Raw genomic sequence first — 19,412 nt, forward strand, 5'->3', positions numbered from 1 at the left:
CAGCATGGGGGGGAACACAGATGGGATGGGGGACCCTGGCTGTGCCAGGGAGCTTCTGGCTGGGGTGGGGGGACACAGATGAGATGGGGGGCCCTGGTTGGGGTGATGTGGACACAGATGGGAGGGGGTCCCTGGCTGGCATGGGGAGCCCCCGACGGGATGGGCGGGGGGGGGGGCACAGATGAGATGGGGATCCCTGGCTGAGATGGGGAGGACACAGATGAGATGGGGGGCCCTGGCTGGGACGGGGAGCCCCGGCCGTGATGGGGGGGGACGGACGACACAGAAGGGGTGGGAGTCCTTGGCTGGGACGGGAGCCCCGGCCGTGGCGGGGACACGCTGTCGGCCGCCGCCCCGTGGGCGCTCGGCGGGGCGGGCGGCGGGGCCGGGACCGGTGGCGGGGCGGGCGGCGGGGCCGGTGGCGGGGCCGGGGCCGGCGGCGGGGCGGTGCGAGGGCCCTGCCCTGCCCCACGGTGTCGGTTTGCAGCCGGGCTCCTCCTCCCCCCGCCGCCCCGCGCATTCCCGACCCTCCCGGGCGGCGGCGGCGGCGGCGGGGGCCCGGCGGTGCCGGAGCGGGGCGGCGGTGCCGGACCCCCACCATGCCGCAGCTGGAACCGGCGGGGGGGGACGACCTGGGGGCCCCCGACGAGCTCATCGCCTTCCAGGACGAGGGCGAGGAGCAGGACAAGGGCGCGGGGCGCGGCTCGGCCCACGGGGACCTGGACGAGCTCAAGTCCTCCCTGGTCAGCGAGACCGAGAACCGGGGGGGCGGCCCCGGCGCCGGCCCCGGCCCCGAGGTGAGCCCGGCGGGCGGCGGGGGGGAGCGGGGGCGGCCGACCCCCGCCCGGCCCCGCTCACCGCCCTCTCCCCGCAGGCGGAGCGGCCCCCCCAGCCCCGGGAAAGTTTCCAGAAGCCGCGGGACTATCTGGCAGAAGGTACCGGCCGCGCCGCCGCCCCCCGCGCCCCCCGCCCCGGCCCCCCCCCCGCCCCCGGCCCCGGCGCGTCCCTCGGGACCGGCCGACACTTCGCAACTTCTTTGTTTCCGCCCCCGGCTGCGGGCGGGACCCCCCCGTGGCCGACCCCCCGTGGCCGCTCCCCTCCCCCCCCCGCCGTGTCCACGTCCCCCGAGCCCCCGTGGCCGACCCCCCGTGTCCGATCCCCCCCGTGTTTTTCCCCCCGTGTCCACTTCCCAGGACCCCCCCGTATATGACTCCCCCCCCCCGAATCCGATCCCCCCCGTGTCCACTTCCCAGGACCCCCCTGTGTCCGCCCCCCCGCCGTGTCCATCCCCCCCGTGTCCGCTCCCCCAGGACACTCGTGTGTCCGCCCCCCTCCCCGTGTCCGCCCCCCCTCCGTGTCCACTTCCCAGGACCCCCGCGGTGTCCACCCCCCCCGCCGTGTCCGCCTCTCCTGTGTCCTCCCCTTCCTCCCCCCGCGTGTGCCCTCTCCCCCCGTAGGAACCGGTCCCGACCTTCCCCCGAGGGAAGCCTGCCCCCCCCCCATCCCCGGTGACCGGCTCCCGGTCGCTCCTCCACGGGGGGACCGGTGCCCACCCCCCCGAGGAACCGGGCTCGGGAGCCCCCCGCAGCCGGGTCCTTTTCGGGAGTGACCAGCACCGGGACCGCCCCCCCCCCAGGAACCCCGGGGGCCACCGGTCCCGGGAACCCCTCGCCACCAGCCAGACCCCCACCCCTCTGCAACCGAGACCCCCCCCCGCCACTAGGACGCCCCAGAAGAACCAAGGACCCCTCCAGGGACTGGGGCACCCCCAGAGGGACCTACCCATGACCCTCCCTACTTACCCCCTCCTCCCTCCGTCGGAGGACCCCCCACTTTGTGGGTGCACCCTCCCCCCTCCTGACCCCCCCTCCCTTCTCTCCCCAGTGGTCAGACGACAACAAGATGGGGTTTTTTTTAAGGGGCCCCCCTACCCCGGCTACCCCTTCCTGATGCTCCCCGAGCTGGGCAGCCCGTACCTCGCCAACGGAGCTCTCTCCCCCGGTGGCGCCCGCACCGTAAGTGCCCCCGCGCCCCCCCGGAGCCCCCCCACCCCCCCTCGGGTCCTGTGAGGCTCCGGCCAAGCCCCGTCCTGAAGGCAGCAGCTGCTGCTGCTAAAAAAAAGGTAGAAATCAGGTTTATTCCCCTTAGTTTTGGTTCAGTTTGTCCCTTCGGAGTGTGTGTGTGTGTCCCCGGGGGTGTTGGGGAACTGGGGGGCTCTCCCTGGGCACCGGCCCCGAAACCTGACCCCGAGCTGCGCCGCTTTTCTTATTTAAAAGCCCGGCCCCCCCCCTTTCCCCCGGCTTCTTAAAGCCCTTAATGGGCTGACATTGTCTGTCCCGGCCGCCTGCGGGGACCCGGAGTGAGCACAGTGAGCGAGCGCTGGGGGGGGGCAGGTGGGAGCGGGACCGACCCCCCCAGCCTGAGCATCCCTCAGCACCCAAAGCAGCCCGAACACCAACCTGGTGGGGGGCTGCAAAGCTATTAGAAATACAAACCTATTTCAGAAATTAAACCTATTTCATAAATATAGACCTATATTGGAAATATAAACCTATTTTGGAAATATAAACCTATTTTAGAGACATAACCCATCCCACCCACAGCCCTCATCTGCCTCAGTTTCCCCTCCTGCTCCCCTCGCCACATCCCGCGGGGTTCCCTGTGCTGGGGGGGATGCGCCGTGGTCCCCGCTGCATCCCTCTGGCTTTGCTGGGTGCGTCTCGCTCTGGAGCGGTGGCCGTTACACGTTACAGGTTAAGGCGCGATATTTGCCCCGGCTCTATAGGAAGCTGCGTCACCATATGGAATGTATATGTGGGGTGGCGGATGGCTCACAGTCGCCGGTGGGGACCTTGCTTCTGGGGGTGTCGCGCGGGGTGTCTGTGGTTTGGGGGCGTTCTTGCTTTTGCGTTACTGGGAGCAACTGGTTTGAATGGTGGTTGGGTGTCAGTGCTGGGGCGGGGGGCTTGGCTATGAACCTCCTGCACTGGGCTGGGCCGGACAGAGGTTCTATTCCCAGTTTGTCACTTTTGGTGTTGCTGTGCGTTGGAGATGATGCACAGCTGGCCGCGATCCCAAATACCGGCGAGGCATAAGGAATAATTAAAAGGGACTGGGGTTGGGATTCATAGAAGACGGCCGCTAACGATGATTTAATGAATCCCAGAAAGGGGGGGTTAATTAAAAGGGGCTGGGCAAGGAGCCGATGTTGCATCCCGGGTGTTTTGGACCCAGGCTGGTGCTGAGCCTGGGGAAGAGCTGGAGGGATGAGTGTGGACGGGAAAGCCCCGATCGGGGCCAAATCCTGCCGGATTGGGGCGTTTCTGTGCGGGGCTGAGCCCAGGGTGCCGAGTGAGCGAGCGAGGGGCGTGGGGGGACAAGTGCGGGGTGCTGGCAGGATCTGGTGGGTGCTCAGCACGGCTTGGTGCAGCTGGGGATCTGGTGCCGCTGATTGCCTTGTGTTGCTGGGGCAGGATGAGGCCCCGTCAGACCCTGCGGCCACTCGTGCAATGAAAGTGTCTGAGCTCTGCGCCCGTCACAGCCCCCCCTTCCACAGGCTCCCACTGGAGTGGCAGCACAGGGATCCCCTGGATCCCGGGATCCATCATGCCAGCAAGCCCAGACCAGGTCCAGCCAGGCACAGCATCCCTGAGCCCATACAGGATCTGGCCAGGCACAGCATCTTTGATCCCATACTGGATCTGGCCAGGCACAGCATCCTTGATCCCATACTGATCCGGCCAGGCACAGCATCCTTGATCCCATACTGATCCAGCCGGGCACAGCATCCTCGAGCCCATACCGGATCTGGCCAGGCACAGCATCCTCGATCCCGTACTGGATCTGGCCAGGCACAGCATCCTTGAGCCCATACCGGATCTGGCCAGGCACAGCATCCTCGATCCCATACCGGATCCGGCCAGGCACAGCATCCTCGATCCCATACTGGATCTGGCCAGGCACAGCATCCTCGATCCCATACTGATCCGGCCAGGCACAGCATCTTTGATCCCACACTGGATCCGGCCAGGCACAGCATCCTCGATCCCATACTGGATCTGGCCAGGCACAGCATCTTTGATCCCACACTGGATCTGGCCAGGCACAGCATCCCTGCACAGCAGCATCGCCCAGGGGCCCTGAGCCCTGCACCGACAGATCTGCCGCCCGCCCTCAGCCCGGGAGGCTTCGAGACAAGACCCAGCACGTGAGGCGCAGAGGTGGTAGGAGGCAGGAGGCCACCAAGCAGCCCTGGGAGCTTTGTTTTCCCATTTCCTTCTTTTTTTCCCCCAGCCATTGGAGGAAATGAGCTGATCAGCAGGATCCGGCCATCCCGGTGGCGGTGGCATCCTTGCCATCCCTCAGGCAGGGTGCTGCGGATTGAACCACCCAACTCTACCTCATGAAAAAGGAAGATTTTTGGGGAAAAAGCCCCCAAACCCAAATCGCCTTGGTGCCCCAGGGGTGCCCTGGAAGTGCCCAGGAGCTTCTCCGAGGGGGCAGCGGGCAGGCGAAGGATGCTGGGGATGGCTGTGTCCATGGATGTAGGTGTTGGACCCAGCGGTGGTGAAACCTCTGGAGGACTTTTGTGGAGTCACAGGCAGGTGTGCTGGCCCTTTTGCATCTCTCTGCTCCAAAATATTTAGAAATCTGCAGAATAGTTAGAAATCGTGATACCTTCATGCACCCCAAACCAGAAGCGCCTCCACCCCCATGAAGACCTGCTGGGAACCGAAGCGATGGGATGCTCCTGCCCTTTCTTTAGGTTAAATCCCTTTGCTCTGGGATCACCTGTGGTATTTCTGAACGGGACCCTGAAACATGGGGGGTGTCCCCCCATATCACTTTTCTGGCGATTTCTACAAGGGTGCTGTTTTCTGAGGCTCTGCTAAGCCAGCGGAGGAATTTGGCAGGGTTTAATGACAGCGTTGCCATTGGGAGCAGCGTTTTGGCCTGGTTTTCCCTGTGGGGGTACCGGGAATCAGGAACTGGGGACCCCTGAGGCTGGGTTTGACTCCCTGGGATCATCGGAGCCACAATTCCCAAAAATACAAAGGTACCCAAGGTGGGATGGAAAGGAAAAGCTCTGGGCACACACTGGCACCGCAGCCTGGATGGATGCAAACCCCTGTTGCTGCCATGCCAGATCCATCCCATCGGGATCATTTGGAGCCGGCGTCTTTTATCCCAAGCCCGGACCAAGCCAGATCCATATCTGGGCAAAATCTTACCCCAGCGTCCTCCAGCTCGGGGAGGGGCAGGCTGGGAACCGGCCGCTCAGCATCCCCAGACTGGGCATGGCACCACCAGGGAGGCAAAGGCGAGACCACACGTTGGCGGTAAGAAGAACCTCGCATGGGGTTGTTGTTATTTCCCCCCAAAAAGCAGTTTAACCCCAGGAATTCAAGTCTGGAGGCGAGTATTTGAATAAAGCCGAACCTTCCTCGGGCGTGGAAATTCAGCTGAGGCACCCAAACAGCTCCCCGCACCCTGCAATGATGCTACGCCGGTGTAATTAGTGCACGCCGCTGTAATTAATGCGCATCATCGGGTGGGGGTCCAAAATAAATGAGGAAAAAAAACATAACCTGGGCTTGTTTCGGCTTTTTTTCCCGCATCCCTGAGATGAGCTCGCGATCCCTGTGCAGGCTGCAATACAGAGGCATATCTGTCTGCAAAAGAAAATATATCCTCTTAAACACGCGGCTGCCAAGAAAAATGATTAAAATACAGATTTTTGGCAAGAAAAAGGGTTGCTCCGAAAACCGGGCGGGTCTTGCCGGAGGCTCCAGCGGCAGCTCCGGCTGAGCTGGGAGGGTTTTGGCATGTGCTGGTCGGGATGCAGGATGGAGGTGTTGGGTTGGGGGTGGATTTTTTTCGGCTGTGGGGGCTCTTGCTCGGTGCTCGGCGTCATCTGACCGTGGCGTTTGTCCTCAGCCAGCCGAGCTCCGGGCGCCTCCTTGGGATTTGCTGGTTTAGTTTGGGATTTCCCCCTCCTCCCCAGCAGTGCAGGCTTTCTTCCCCACCTGGAAAATATTAAGGAAAAAAGGCTTTTTCGCACTTTTTGGTTTCTTCATCTCAGCCCATGCAGCTGCCGGGCCGATCACATCCCTTCCAGCAGCGCACCCTTCCCGTGCCTCAGTTTCCCCACTCCAAGGTGCTCCTGCCTGTTGAGCCTTCACACACAATGGCCCCTTTATGTCTCCTCCTTAATTATGCTATTCGGCTAATTACCCTGGGTGGGTTTTTTTAGGGGCTAAATGAGACCTACAGGAGGTTTCCACTAACACCCCCCCCCCAACTTCTCCCTCCTCCCTCCCTTTTCCAACACGATTCCCAAATTAAAGCAATGAAGTAAGTGCTCCGGGCGACTCTCATAAGACCTGGTTTTGTTAAGGGGACTTAACGCGCATTCATCATCTTTCTGGTATTCTGAGCAGCTGCTTTTCATTAGTTTTTCTTCCTTGAAGTCACTGGTGGGAGCAGAGGAAAGAGGAACCCAAAGAGAAGCGCCCGGGCGCATCCCAGCTGGAGGAAGAGGAGGGTTAAGGGCAAGGGGAGGTTGGGCTCACACCATGTCCGTGCTGGTATCCTGGTATCTGGTATCGGGGTGTGAGGGGGGAGGGGACGGGCTGGGGTGTGATGGGCTGGTTGTAGGTGCCCCAGGGAGGAGGAGGAGGAGGAGGAGGAGGAGGAGGAGGAAGGGGTGATGGTGATATGCAGCTTCACAGCTTGCTGCTTTTTTGGGGTGTGTTTTGGCAGCGATGTCACCTTGTGTGTGCACCCTGAGAATCCTCAAGCCCTTGGGATCTCTGAGCCCCAGGAATCCTGCCTGGAGCTGTGGCAGAGGGCAAGGGAGGTCTGCAGGCAGAGATGCCAGGTGAGCTGGTGTCCCATGGGTGCTGCCAAGGGGTGCAGGACCCCCTTGGTGCTCCCCCAAGCGTGGGCACAGCATCACCCAGCAGGATGCAGAGATGCATCTCCAGAGGTGTCAGCCCCTAAATGATGGGGTTTGTAGCCAGCAGGGGCGCAGTGCGGTGACGGGACCCTCTTCACCCCACATTTCTGTGGCAGCATGGCTTCGCATGACTTTTTCCATCATCCTCATACCTTGGATTGGATTTCAAACATTTTACGTGTGCAAAAGTCCATTAAAACACCTTCCCTGGCTGGACATCTCATGTCGCGTCTCCCCAAGACCAAGGATGTTCCAGGGGGGCTTTGGAGCCATTGGGATTTTTTTTTTGCCCGGGCAGGGATGAGTCCTTTGCACCCACTGGGATCCCCCCGGCGCTGATGCAGCCGCTGCCTGAATGCGGGATGAATGGAGCCATTCAGCGTGATGGACTGGAGCTGAAAGCTGCAGACAAAAGCCTCGGGGCAGCGGGGAAAACTTGTTGCCGCCAGGTTTGGGGAGCAGGGAGGGAGCCGCCAGCGGTCAGGGTCTCAGCTTGCGCCAATCCTGTCTTGCTCAGTGGCCGGGTGTGTGTGCGAGGGATGCTTGGGGCATCCACAGACAAGGGATGCTTGGGGCATCCCCCTGTGGAGGATGCTTGGGGCATCCCTGTGCCGAGGTCACTTTGGGAGAAGGCTGAGCCCTGTGGGCTCCCCAAGAGCTGGCTTGGGCGGTGTCCTGGCATCACTCCAGCCCCCGCAAGCCTCATCCCGCTTCCTTCAATCCCTCCCATCCCGCCTTTCCTCTCACCACCTTCCTCTGCGAAGCTGCAGCCAGGGCCAAGCTGTCCAGCAGATGCCACCAGCATCCCCAGTTCGGTGACACGGGGGTCTGTGGCTCAAGATAAGGTCAGCTTTAAGCACTGCCTCTCCAAGCTCACCCCAAATGGGGTTTAATTTTCAGCTCCCAGCCACTTTTTCTTGTTTCCCATCCCAGTGCTGTTGGCATTTCCCACCCGGTTTGTGCTGGTGGCAGCATGCCGCTGGCTGATGGGTTTGGGCTGCATCACGGGAGTGGCTGAGCATCCTTTACCAAGGGGTTGCAAACTCCCAGTGCCGTACCCATTCCCACCCCCAAATCACTGTCCCCACCTGGGACAGCCTTTGCCTGGCTTGTGTCACCCTGGGAATGCCAGGAGGGGACACTGTGTGCTGTGGGGACAACCCAAGACACAGCATCGTGCCCCATATTGCCTCTTTGCAGCCTGTTAAAAGCCCCAGACCCCGATGGGAAAAGAAATAACCCCACCAGGAGTCTTTGGGGTTCTCCTTGGTGGGATGCAGGGATGCAGGAGACCCCCCAAAATGTCTCATCCCTGCTGGAAACCACCATCCCAGCATTTGTAGGCAACATCTGGAGGAGATTATTTGGCTGGGAAGCGGCTTAGAGGGGAGCGAGGCGTGGAGGGGGGTGAGGATTTATGGCTTGTTTCTTGGGCTGTAAATCCCAGCTATAATTGGGATTTCTCCCTCCCTAATTATCCGTGGGGAAGAACGCAGCAGCTCCCCGCGTGGGGATGCAGGACGGGAGATGGGCCGTGCAGGGCTGGGGTGCTGTTTGGTTTTCCCCTTTTTCTTTGGCATTGAGGTAATTTATTCGAGCTCGAAGGACACCCGATACCCAGCGCAGGAAGGCAAGAAACTGGGTCCCCCCTTCCCATTTGTGTCCGGCCCTGTCTTCATTTCCAGCTCCAAGGGGACAGAATTCCCTGTGGCTGGTGCAGTGTTGGCCCGTGCACTTTCCTTTTCCGAGTCCTCAAGTGGGACTCGCTTTCCGTGTCCCGTGGTTGTCTTCAAGAAGGAGCTTTTTATCCCTTTTCCCCCCCTCCCCCCTTCCCCCCCTTTTTTTCCCCACGTTTCCCCCCTTTTTCCCCAGTTTTTCCCCCACTCCTCCCCTTTTTCCCCACCCTTTTCTCCCCTCCTTTTCTTCCTCCCTCCCTTCCTCCTGTTTTTTTCCCCTTCCTCCCTCCCTCCCTTTCCCCATTTTCACCACCTTGTTTTGGGCTCAGGACAGGAGCTGCAGGACCCATCCCTGCCCCCCGCCCCCCCCCCCCCCCCCCCCCCGTCACTTTCCACCAAAACCTCCTTTGCAGCAGCCCTGGGACCTCCTGCCGGGGAAGATTTGGGGTTTTTCCAGATTTTTGTTCCCAGGCACACAGTTTTATGGAATCAGATGATGTATCAAGCCTAGAAAACCCATTTCTCTCAAAACTTGCATCTCTCTGTGACCCCCGGAGCTGTTAGGAGCCAAATTTGGCTGGTTTTATCCCAAAAGTGCTGGTGATGCTGCTCGGCGCCAGGGTCTTGGGATGCTGCAGGACCAGAGCATCCACCAGCCAGACAAAGATTGTTGGGAGCTCTGTTAAAACCCCATTTGCTGCCCCGATGCTTGGCCTTTTCCGTCTGCCCCAGCACGGTTTTGGGATGTATTTTGGGGAAAAAGGGCTGGAGCGGAGGCGGGAGGGGGAAGGGCGACCTGTCAGTTATCCCGCAGCTGTGTAAACAGGCTGGGAGTGAGGAGGGCTGGGGGGATCGGCGGGGGCTGCACGGGGCTGTGTTCAGGCTTGCTGAGCCCGGAGGCTTTTCAAAGCCCCAGGAATTTGGGCTGGAGAAGGGGATGGTGTGGGGATGGGCGATTTGGGGTCACCCCCCACCACCACCCACCCCAGGCTGCTCTGGGGGATGGAGGTGGCATGGGAGGGATGGCCAGGAGGGGTGGCCAGCGGGATGCTCGCCAGGTCGCCCGTGGGGTTTTGGGGATGGGGATGATGTGGCTGGGTGCCGGCATTGCGTGAATCTTCTCTGCGGTGCTGGTAGTTCCTGCAGGGTCAACTCTGGGCTGGAGTGCATGCAGGCAAAGGGAGAAGCCAGCACAGAGCCTGGCGCCTGCGGGTTGTGTTTTATCCAGGAAAATGGCAGCTTAGGTCCCAAACAGACCTTTTCTCTCCCAAAATGAGAGGCCAGTGGCCACCAAGCCTGAGCCTTTGAGCCCAGCGGAGAGGAGCCCACTGTGACCCTGCGCTGTCTCACTGGGACACACGGTGTCTGGACAAGTGATGCTGGGATGTGCAGTACTGGGATGCACAGCGTCAGGCGGACAGGCAGTACCTGGAGGTAGCAGCAGGATGGGCAACGCTGGGATATGCAGTCCTGGGGCGTGAGGTGCTGGGAGATGCAACGCTGGACGCTGAGGACTGGGACACACGGCAGGGCATGGAACACCGGGAGTCGAGATGCTTTGATGTGCAACACCGTGGCACACAGCGCTGGGACATGAGATGCTGGGGGTCACAACACCAAGGGACGCAACACCAGGACACACGACGCCGGGACATGCAACACCACGACAAAGAGTGCTGGGACATCCAATGCCGGGATGTGCAACCCTGGGACATCCAACGCTGGCATGTGCAATCTGGGGACATACGATGCTGGGGTGTGATGCTGGGGCACACAATACCGGGACACACAGCATCGGGATGCGCAATGCTGGGATATGCAGCCCTGGGACACGTGTTGCTGAGACACACAACCCTGGGACATGCAATCCTGGGAAAGACGCTGCCAGGACACACAACACCAGAACACACGATGCTGGGTCATGCCACGGTGGGACACGCAACACCAGGACATGAACAGGGGGACACTTAATGCCAGGCCAGGCGATGCTGGGACACATAGAGCTGGCCCTGCCGCCAGCCAGGAATTTTCCAGCAGCACTTTTCCCCCTTCCCAGGGAAAACATCTCAGCCAGGATCGAGCCCTGTGCACGGAAGAGGAGAGGAAATCCGCTCATTAAGGCCCCTAATTGGGCATTAGGGGATCCCACGGCATTTGCACCTCCTCCCCTAGCACCGCACAAACCCCCGGCACGCCACTGCCACCTCTATGGCACTGCCACGCCACCGCCACCTCCGGCTGCTGAGGCCACCGGGTGGCCACCGGCAGGGGCTCCCCCCAGCCTGGGGAGGGGGTGGACGTGGACAGACAGACAGACAGGAGACTTCATTGTGGTTCTGCGGCTCCGGCAGGGAAGGGGTTAACTCCCTGCTTTTAATTGGGGGGTGGCTGGTAACGAGGAACCAGAACTTGCTCTAATCTCTCTGGAATGTGACCGATTTTCAACTATTTTCTTCTTTTTTTTTCTTTTTCTTTACACCCCCCCCACCCCCCCTTTTTTTTAATAATAGTTCCAATCTGCAGCTCGCACAGTTCCACACGTGGTGGTACAGTGGGAGCTGTGTCCAAGCTGGGGCCAAGGGGAAGGGGGGGGGGGGGGCTTCATTTTTCCACATTACCACTGAACCGTTCGCCAGCTCCCCCCCGCTTTGTATATTTTGAAAGGGTCCCCCCCTTCCTCTCCCCTCCCCGGCCTCCCGAAACAGCTTCAAAATGAGAAGCAGCCTTTTATACACCCGGCCTTTCCCCAGCCGCCGTCCCCCAGCGGCTTCTCCACTTACAGAATAGACGAGAAAGCCCCCTTTGTGATGGGGGCAGCGGGCAGGGGACAGCGAGGCGGAGCTGAAGGCGCCCGTCAGGGATGCAGGGGCATCTCCTGCCTGGCCCCGGCTCGGCCCCGGGGATGGTGGGGGACCACGTGTAGCAGCATCCTGGTGCGGTGGTAGGGATGGTGGGGCACCACGTGCGTCATCCGAGTGTGGCTATGGGGATGCTCAGGGCATCGTGGTCTTGGAGCGGTACAGCCACAGGCAGGTTGGGGTGTCCTGTGTGTCACCCTGGCGTGGCTGCAGGGATGCTCCGGGCACCTCATGCATCACCCCAGGCACGTCACGGGGGTATTGGGACGTCTTGTGTGTCACCCTTGCGCAGCCGTGGGGATGCTCAGGGCATCTGGTGTGTTGTATTGGCTTGGCACAGCCATGGCGACATTGGGGTGTCCCCTGTGTCACCCTGGCATGGCTGTAGGGATGCTCTGAGCACCTCGTGCATCGCTCTGGGTGTGGACTTAAGGATGTTGGGACATGTTGTGCTTCACCCAGACATAGCCATGGAGTTGTCCAGGGCTCATGCATTGCCCTGTGTACCACTGCGGAGGTGTCGGGATATCTCATGCATTGCCACGAGGATGCTCAGGGCACCGTAACGCATCACTGTGGGGTGGCTGTGGGAATGTTGGAGCACCCTGTATGTTGGCCCAGTACAGCCACGAGGATGTCAGGGCACCTCCTGCATTGTCCTGGCATGGCCACGGGAATGTTCAGGCACCTTGTCCATCGTCCTGGCACGGCCATGGGGATGCTCAGGGCACCTTGTCCATCGTCCTGGCACAGCCACAGGGATGCTCAGGGCACCTTGTGCATCACCCCAGCGTGGCCATAAGGTTGCTCGGGGCACCTGGTGCGTTGCCCTGGCATGGCCGTGGAGATGCTCAGGGCACCCTATGCATTGCCCTGCTATGGCCGTGGGGATGCCAGGGCACCTCACACACTACTGCAGTCACGATGCCACCGCAGCCAGCCCGGGAGCGTCTCCAGCCAAAACCCTCTCCCGGTCCAGGCGACGCTGCAGCCTTGGTGGCACGGGCCGGCAGCGGCAGCGCTGGGCTGTTTGGAACCAGCCCGGAGTTGTACGGCAGCCAGAGCTCGGGGCTTCCCCGCTGCAGATTTGGAGGATGCATCAAAGCCAGCACTTCAGGAAATGGCTCCTACTGTACTGGGGAGCGCAGGGTGTGCGGCAGGTCACGGCTGAGCCCGCGCAGGTCACGGGGCCGCTCGCATACCAGGCGTGCTCTGGGCACGAATGGCACCCTAGCGCCCTGCCTCCTCTGCAGCCAGCCTTTGGAGTGGCCGAGGGCTGGATCCAGTTATGGCTCCCCAGCACCCACAGGTCCATCCTGCCGCTGTTATCCCGGCAGTGCCAAAAACCTCCCTGGGGAGAGCACACGGAGGCGCTGGGAGCGGGATGCTGGAGCATCCCTGTGCGTGGGGCGGGCATGAGCGAGCAGCACTGCGTGGCACCCGGTGTAGGCGGTGAAGTAGGTTTTTGGGGGATCCCCTGTGCTGGCGCTGTGGGAACGGGTGGGTCATGGGAAATCCTCTCAGGCTACGCCGGGACCTCGCCGCGGCTGGGGGGGGTCCCTGCGGTGCCCTTGCGGCCTTGCCGTCGGCACGGGGTGGCCCCCGTGGCTCATGGGCTCTCAGCACGCCCCGGTGGGAGCGTGGTGGCCTCACCCGGCTCTGTTGGGCTACTGGGAGGGGTTGGGGGGTTGGGGTGTATCCAGAGGCACAGGGTGCCCAGTGGCATGGGGCTGAGCATCAGCTGGGGGCGTGCTGGGGGGGTGCTGGAGATGGAGGAGGGATACCGGGGATGGAGGGAGGATACTGGAGGTGCCAGAGACTGGAGATGTGGGGAGAGGGGATACTGGAGATGAAGCGCGGGATACTGGGGATGGAGGCGGGGATGCTGGAGATGGGGTGGGTGATACTGGAGGGTGGATGGGTGATACTGGAGATCGAGGAAGGGATACTGGGGATAGAGGGGGGGATGCTGGGGAGCAGGGGATACCGGACAATGAGGGGGGATACTGGAGATGGATCGAGCAATACTGGAGATGCAGGGGGGATACTGGCGGTGCAGGGGGGATGCTGGAAATGCAGGAGGGGATGGAGGTGCAGGAGGGGATGCTGGAGATGCAGGAGGGGATGGGGGTGTAGGAGGGGATGCAGGGGGGTGCTGGACATGCAGGAGGGGATGGGGGTGCAGGAGGGGATGCTGGAGATGCAGGAGGGGATGGGGTTGTAGAAGGGGATGCAGGGGGGTGCTGGAGATGCAGGAGGGGATGGGGGTGCAGTAGGGAATGCAGGGGGGATAGTGGACATGCAGGAGGGGATGCAGGGGGGGAAAGCAGGAGGCGATGCAGGGGGATACAGGACACTTAGGGGGACTGCGGGAGGCAATGCGGGCAGGGATTCATCTGTCCAGCCGTGGAAGAGTTAATGCTCCCTGCAGCTCCTCGCTGGGTTTTCCTTCCAGCTGCTTCGGATCAGGAAGATTTGTACGGTGGGGAAATTCCTGCACGCAGCTGTGGCCTGTGCAGGCCACATTCCCCAGCCCCAGCATCTTGCGGGACTGGACGCGCCCCCCCCCCCCCCTCCCTCCCTCCGCCGTCTGCCGGGAAATGCCTCCGGCCCCCTCCGCCGAGAAACAACACAAAGCACCTTTCTTTCGGGGGCTGCTTACGTCGGAGGCAGACCCATGTGTTGCAGCAAGGTTTAGCCCAGGGAGAGGGAACACCCTCCTAAAAGCCCCATATTTGCCCCCCACCCCTCATTGCGATATGGGGCTGGTTTCTTGCGCTCTGGCAGTCTGGGGTTGGTGCTGGTGCCCCGGGGACCAGGAGGGCACCTCCCGACACAGGGACCACCCCGGGGCTGAGCCCCACGGGCGATTTGCAGCTTGTGCTGTGCTGTGCCAGGTGTCACCGCATCCCAAGAAGTCTGGGTTTGGGGTAGGGAGAGGCGTCATCGGCGCAGGCAGGTGGGGAATTGCGGGGAGGGGGTGTGGGGGCTTGTGGCTCCTCAGCGGGACTGCACCATTTGGGGCAGGGATTTGGGATTTAGGATTTGGGGCTTTGCACCATTTAGGACAGAGATTTGGGAGTTGGGATTTGGGGCTTTGCACCATTTGGGGCAGGGATTTGGGATTTAGGATTTGGGGCTTTGCATCATTCGTGGGGTCTGTAACGGCCCCATGTGCCCCCAGAACCCCTTTGCCACCTGCCCACGGTGTCTCCGCGGGTTGGGGTATCCCCGGCTGAGCCTGGGGCTGGGGCTGGGGTGGGGGGTGGGGCCGGGGGTGTTCCAGGGCTTGCGGAGGGCATCAGCCCGGCTCTCCTGCAGTACCTGCAGATGAAGTGGCCGCTGCTGGACGTGCCTGCTGGCGCCACGCTGAAGGACAGCCGCTCGCCCTCACCCGCACATTTGGTAAGAGCAGCTGAATCCCACAGGAGTGATGGGTTTCCCAGGGGAAAACCTCACTCTGCCCCTCCGTGATGCCGATACGATGCCCGTGGCGGGGCTTTTTGCGGGGGTGGCTGTTGTTTTGCACTCCCATGTGCTCTCCCTGGCTGCCCCACAGTCAAACAAGGTCCCGGTGGTGCAGCACGCCCATCACATGCACCCGCTGACACCGCTCATCACCTACAGCAACGACCACTTCTCGCCAGGCTCACCGCCCGGCCACCTCTCACCGGAGATCGACCCAAAGACGGGTGAGCACAGGGTGGGGGCACACGGCATCGGCCGAGCTGAGACCTGTTGGGGTGAGCACAGGGATGGTGATGGTACCAGTGCCGTGCTGGAGGCAGGGTGCTCTCCGTCCGATGGTCCCTCTCTTCCTGGGGGTTTTTCACAGCCTGGTCCCTGGGTGGTGGGAAGGGGATGGGTCCTCACCCGGTTGCAGGGTTGGTTGGGGTGCGTGGGGATCCCTCCAGGTCTCCAGTGTGGTTGTCTCAGCATCCTCTTCCCGTGGTCCAGATGGGCAGGTGGATGCTTGGAGGAAGATAGGATGCTTGGCAGCAGGCAGGATGCTCGGAGGGATGGGGCGCTTGGGAGCGAGGCGGGGTGCTCAGAGGTGGGATGCTTAGAGGGAGGTGGGATGCTTGGAGGGAGACTGTGTGCTCAGGGACAGGTGCTCAGGGGAAGATGGGGTGCTCAGGGCCTGCCACGTCCGTGTTTTGACACTGCTTCGCTTTCATCCCTCACTCCCTCTGCAGGAATCCCTCGGCCGCCGCACCCATCCGAGCTGCCCCCCTATTACCCGCTGTCACCCGGAGCCGTGGGCCAGATCCCGCACCCACTGGGCTGGCTCGTGCCGCAGTAAGGATGGACTCAACCTGGGCTGGGGGCTTGCTCCCTCCTCTGTGTCCCTGTCCCCGGGCAGGTCCCATCAGCCCCATGTCCCCCTGAGACCCTCCTCTTTTTCCCACTTTACCCACTTCTTCCCCTGCGAGCTCAGTGGGATGCCGAGGGCTCCTGTGGGGGTTGGGAAGGGAGGGGCTCACCACCGCTGGAAATTTTGGGCATCTTCAGGATGGAGATTGGCTGGAGACTGGTCCAAGGGCCCCCATGAACTGGGGAGGGGTATTTTTTCCACTAAAGCTTGTGCGTTTGCAGGCAAGGACAGCCCGTGTACTCAATCCCTCCCGGCGGCTTTCGGCACCCCTACCCTGCCCTCGCCATGAACGCCTCCATGTCCAGGTGGGTCTCGGCAGGGGTGAGGGACCCTCCCTGGGCATCCCAGAGCTGGCAGGGTGTTTTTTGGCTGCTTCCCTGAAGATGATGCGGGATTCATCCCTACAGCAGCGCCAGCAGCGGGTGTTCCTGGGGAGATCCCTCCTCCGCACAGGCACAGACCAGCCCCAGGAGGTTGTGGTGGCCTCCTCTGCCATAAATCCCCCAGGAGGGTGCGGGTGGTCCCCATGGGTGGGTAGAAGGTTCAGGGCATTGCTTAATTGGGTCCGTGTTACCATCCTGCACAAGCTGGGGTGGGATCCAGTGTAAAACCAGACCCCACACTGGGCTGAGGCTGGTGGTCCCTGAACCCAGGAGGTTCCCAGGAAGGTTTGGGGTGGAGACTGGGGGCTGTTGGTGCCCTCAGGAAGCTGACGAGCCTTCCGCTCCCACTCCTCCACTGCAGTTTGATGTCCAGCCGTTTCTCCCCGCACATGGTCCCACCACCCACCCATGGGCTGCACCCCTCAGGCATCCCGCACCCGACCATCGTCTCGCCCATCGTGAAGCAGGAACCCACCCAGCCCAACATCAGCCCCGGAGGCAACTCGTGAGTGGGGGGCGGGATGGCCCCGGGGGCAGGAGCTTGTCTCCTGCGTGCCCTGCATGGTGCAGAGTGGGTCCTGAGCCACCATCCTGCTCGTTGCAGGAAATCCCCCGTCACTGTGAAGAAGGAGGAGGAGAAGAAACCCCACATCAAGAAGCCGCTCAATGCCTTCATGTTGTACATGAAGGAGATGAGGGCCAAGGTGGTGGCCGAGTGCACGCTGAAGGAGAGCGCCGCCATCAACCAGATCCTGGGCAGACGAGTATGGCCATTTCCCTTGGCCCTGGCTTTGCACCCACACGCTGCCCCGTTTGTGACCTTAAAATGGCTTTCAGCCCCCTTTGCTCCACCTCACCCCATGGCTCAGTCTCTTGACCTGGGGCATCACCCAGGAGGTCGCTGGGAGCTGGTGGGGACCTGGGTGGCAACGGGATGGGGTGAGCTGGGAGCTCTGTGGCCCCAGGGCGGCATGTCCTCAGGGCCAGCCGTGTGGCTCCGGGATTTGCAGCATGACCTTGGGATTTGCAGCATGGATTTGGGGTTTGCAGCGTGGCTTTGGACTCTGCAGCTGGGCTTCAGGGTTCGCAGCGTGGTCTCTTCTCGCCCCTGCAGTGGCACTCGCTGTCGCGGGAGGAGCAGGCAAAGTACTATGAGCTGGCACGGAAGGAGCGGCAGCTGCACTCCCAGCTTTACCCGACGTGGTCGGCACGGGACAACTATGTAAGTGTGGTCCCCCCAAGCCCCGTGGCCACGGGCACTGGCCGGGGCGAGGTCTCCCCTCCTGTCCCCTTGCCAGGTTCCCGGATGGCCCCTCTCCGGGGACTGTGGCTGGTGGGAGGCTGCTTGCTGTGCTTGGGGAGGTCAGTGTTTGGGGTCTGGGGGTGGGTGATGGCGCTGAGTCCTAGGGATGCTCTGTGACCGTCAGTGTCTGCTGCATCCCTGTGAGCTGCTCTGGGGCACCGGCAGCCTCATTTTTCATCCATCAAGCAGCACCTAAGGGCAATCAACCACTTTGTGATATCCTCCAGGGCAAGAAAAAGAAGAGAAAGCGAGAGAAGCTGGCCCAGCAGCAAAGCCACGACACGGAGAGTGAGTATCCCCCTGCCAACCACCCCTGCCGCTGGGTCTCAGCCACTCATGCCGTCCTCCGTTGTTCGCAGGCTCGCTGGCATCCAAGAGCAAGAAGCCGTGCGTGCAGTACCTGCCAGCCGAGAAGCCGTGTGACAGCCCTGCGTCCTCCCACGGCAGCATGTTGGATTCGCCCGCCACGCCGTCGGCCGCCCTGGCATCCCCGGCCGCGCCGGCTGCCACCCACTCGGAACAGGCTCAGCCCCTCTCGCTCACCACCAAGCCAGAGGCCAGGGCGCAGCTCACCGTGCATTCAGCCACCTTCCTCTCGGGCAAAGCCACCTCTTCTTCCTCCTCCTCTTCCTCCTCTTCCTCCTCCTCAAGCCTCAGCAGCCCGCCCTCGCTCCTCTCCAGACCCATCCCCTTCACCTCGGTGCCCTCCACGGCTCTCCTGTCCTCGCCTCCGTCCTTCGCAGCTGCCATCCCATCCCCGCAGGCTGCTTTGGCCGTGCTGCAAACGCAGCCCCTTTCCCTGGTCACCAAACCTGCTGACTAAGGGAAAAACTCGTCCCCCCTTGTCCCGTCCTGTCCGTCCCCTCCCTGCTGTACATTGCAGAAGCCACAATCAAGATTCAAATGCAGCCAAAACCATTATTGGTCAATATTTGACCCTTTCTGAACTCTTCTGTAAGCAGACTCTGGAGGAAGGGGCTTTCTGCTCAGAGCTGCTGCCAGCAGTCAACCTAAAGACCGTTTTTATTAAAAAAAGGAAAAAAAAGGAAAAAAAAAAAGGAAATAAACCCTCCATCAGCTGCAGATGATGCAAATCTCCTGCGAGCTGACCGTGGGCACGAGCCGAGTGCCCGTTGCTGCTGCAGGGCACGGTGATGCCGACGGCCCAGTGCTCGTGTGCATGGGCATGCCGGCCCCAGGTGTGGTGGGTGCCGAGCTGGGGCCGGCGCACCATCCCAGAGGCAAGAGCTGGAACACCAGCTACTGACCCAGTGCCTCTGGGTGCTCCCACGATCTCCTGTCTTGTGGCTTTGCTCGCAGCCACGGTGATTGCCTTCGCTCCATCCTGGCCAGGAGCTGGATCCTGCCCTGAGGATGCTGCACCGTCGGCCCTGCTCCTTCCCGTGGTCATGCTGGGGTGGGCAGGATCTGGGGCTGAGCCCTGGGTGGGGGGGTTTTCCCCTTGAAACCCTGTTATTTTTCACAAAAGGAAATAAAACTACAGCTGCAACTCGCTGCGTGAGCGTGGTCAGTGGGGGAAGCACTTGCTCCTTGCCCATCGCCACCTTCTCCCCACCAGTGCTTGAATATCACTGTGCCCTGGGAGGCACCTGGGATGGGGCTGCAGCCCAGCCCCAGCGCGGGGCACGGGGCCACGCACGGCCCCAGCCCAAAGGCGTCACCCAGACGCCATCATGGATGGGCACAGGATGATTTTGGGGTGGCCATCCCAAACCTGTGATGGAGCGAGCAGGCAGCGTATGGTTTTCTGGAAAGCTATGAGCAGCAGGGCGCACTGGGTAGGAAGACTGGGTCAGGGGGTGCCTTAGATGCCAAGGAGTGCGAGTTACTGGTGTGGA

The 19,412-nt window shown here is 61.8% G+C and overlaps 1 protein-coding gene across 1 annotated transcript; it reads left to right on the forward strand.

The window, feature by feature from the left end:
• Nucleotides 1-288: 288 nt before the first annotated feature.
• On the forward strand, nt 289-18,636 carry TCF7L1 (transcription factor 7 like 1). The gene is made up of 12 exons (XM_080370486.1): nt 289-797; nt 875-935; nt 1,885-2,015; nt 14,814-14,897; nt 15,052-15,184; nt 15,689-15,791; nt 16,089-16,172; nt 16,612-16,755; nt 16,855-17,014; nt 17,365-17,472; nt 17,781-17,841; nt 17,913-18,636. Exons 1-12 carry the CDS (start codon nt 600-602, stop codon nt 18,374-18,376), a joined length of 1,731 nt encoding a protein of 576 aa, XP_080226612.1. The 5' UTR covers nt 289-599; the 3' UTR covers nt 18,377-18,636.
• Nucleotides 18,637-19,412: the final 776 nt, after the last annotated feature.

This window comes from Falco punctatus (assembly GCF_963210335.1).
Source record: "Falco punctatus genome assembly, chromosome: 20".
In the NCBI taxonomy this organism is placed as follows: domain Eukaryota; kingdom Metazoa; phylum Chordata; class Aves; order Falconiformes; family Falconidae; genus Falco; species Falco punctatus.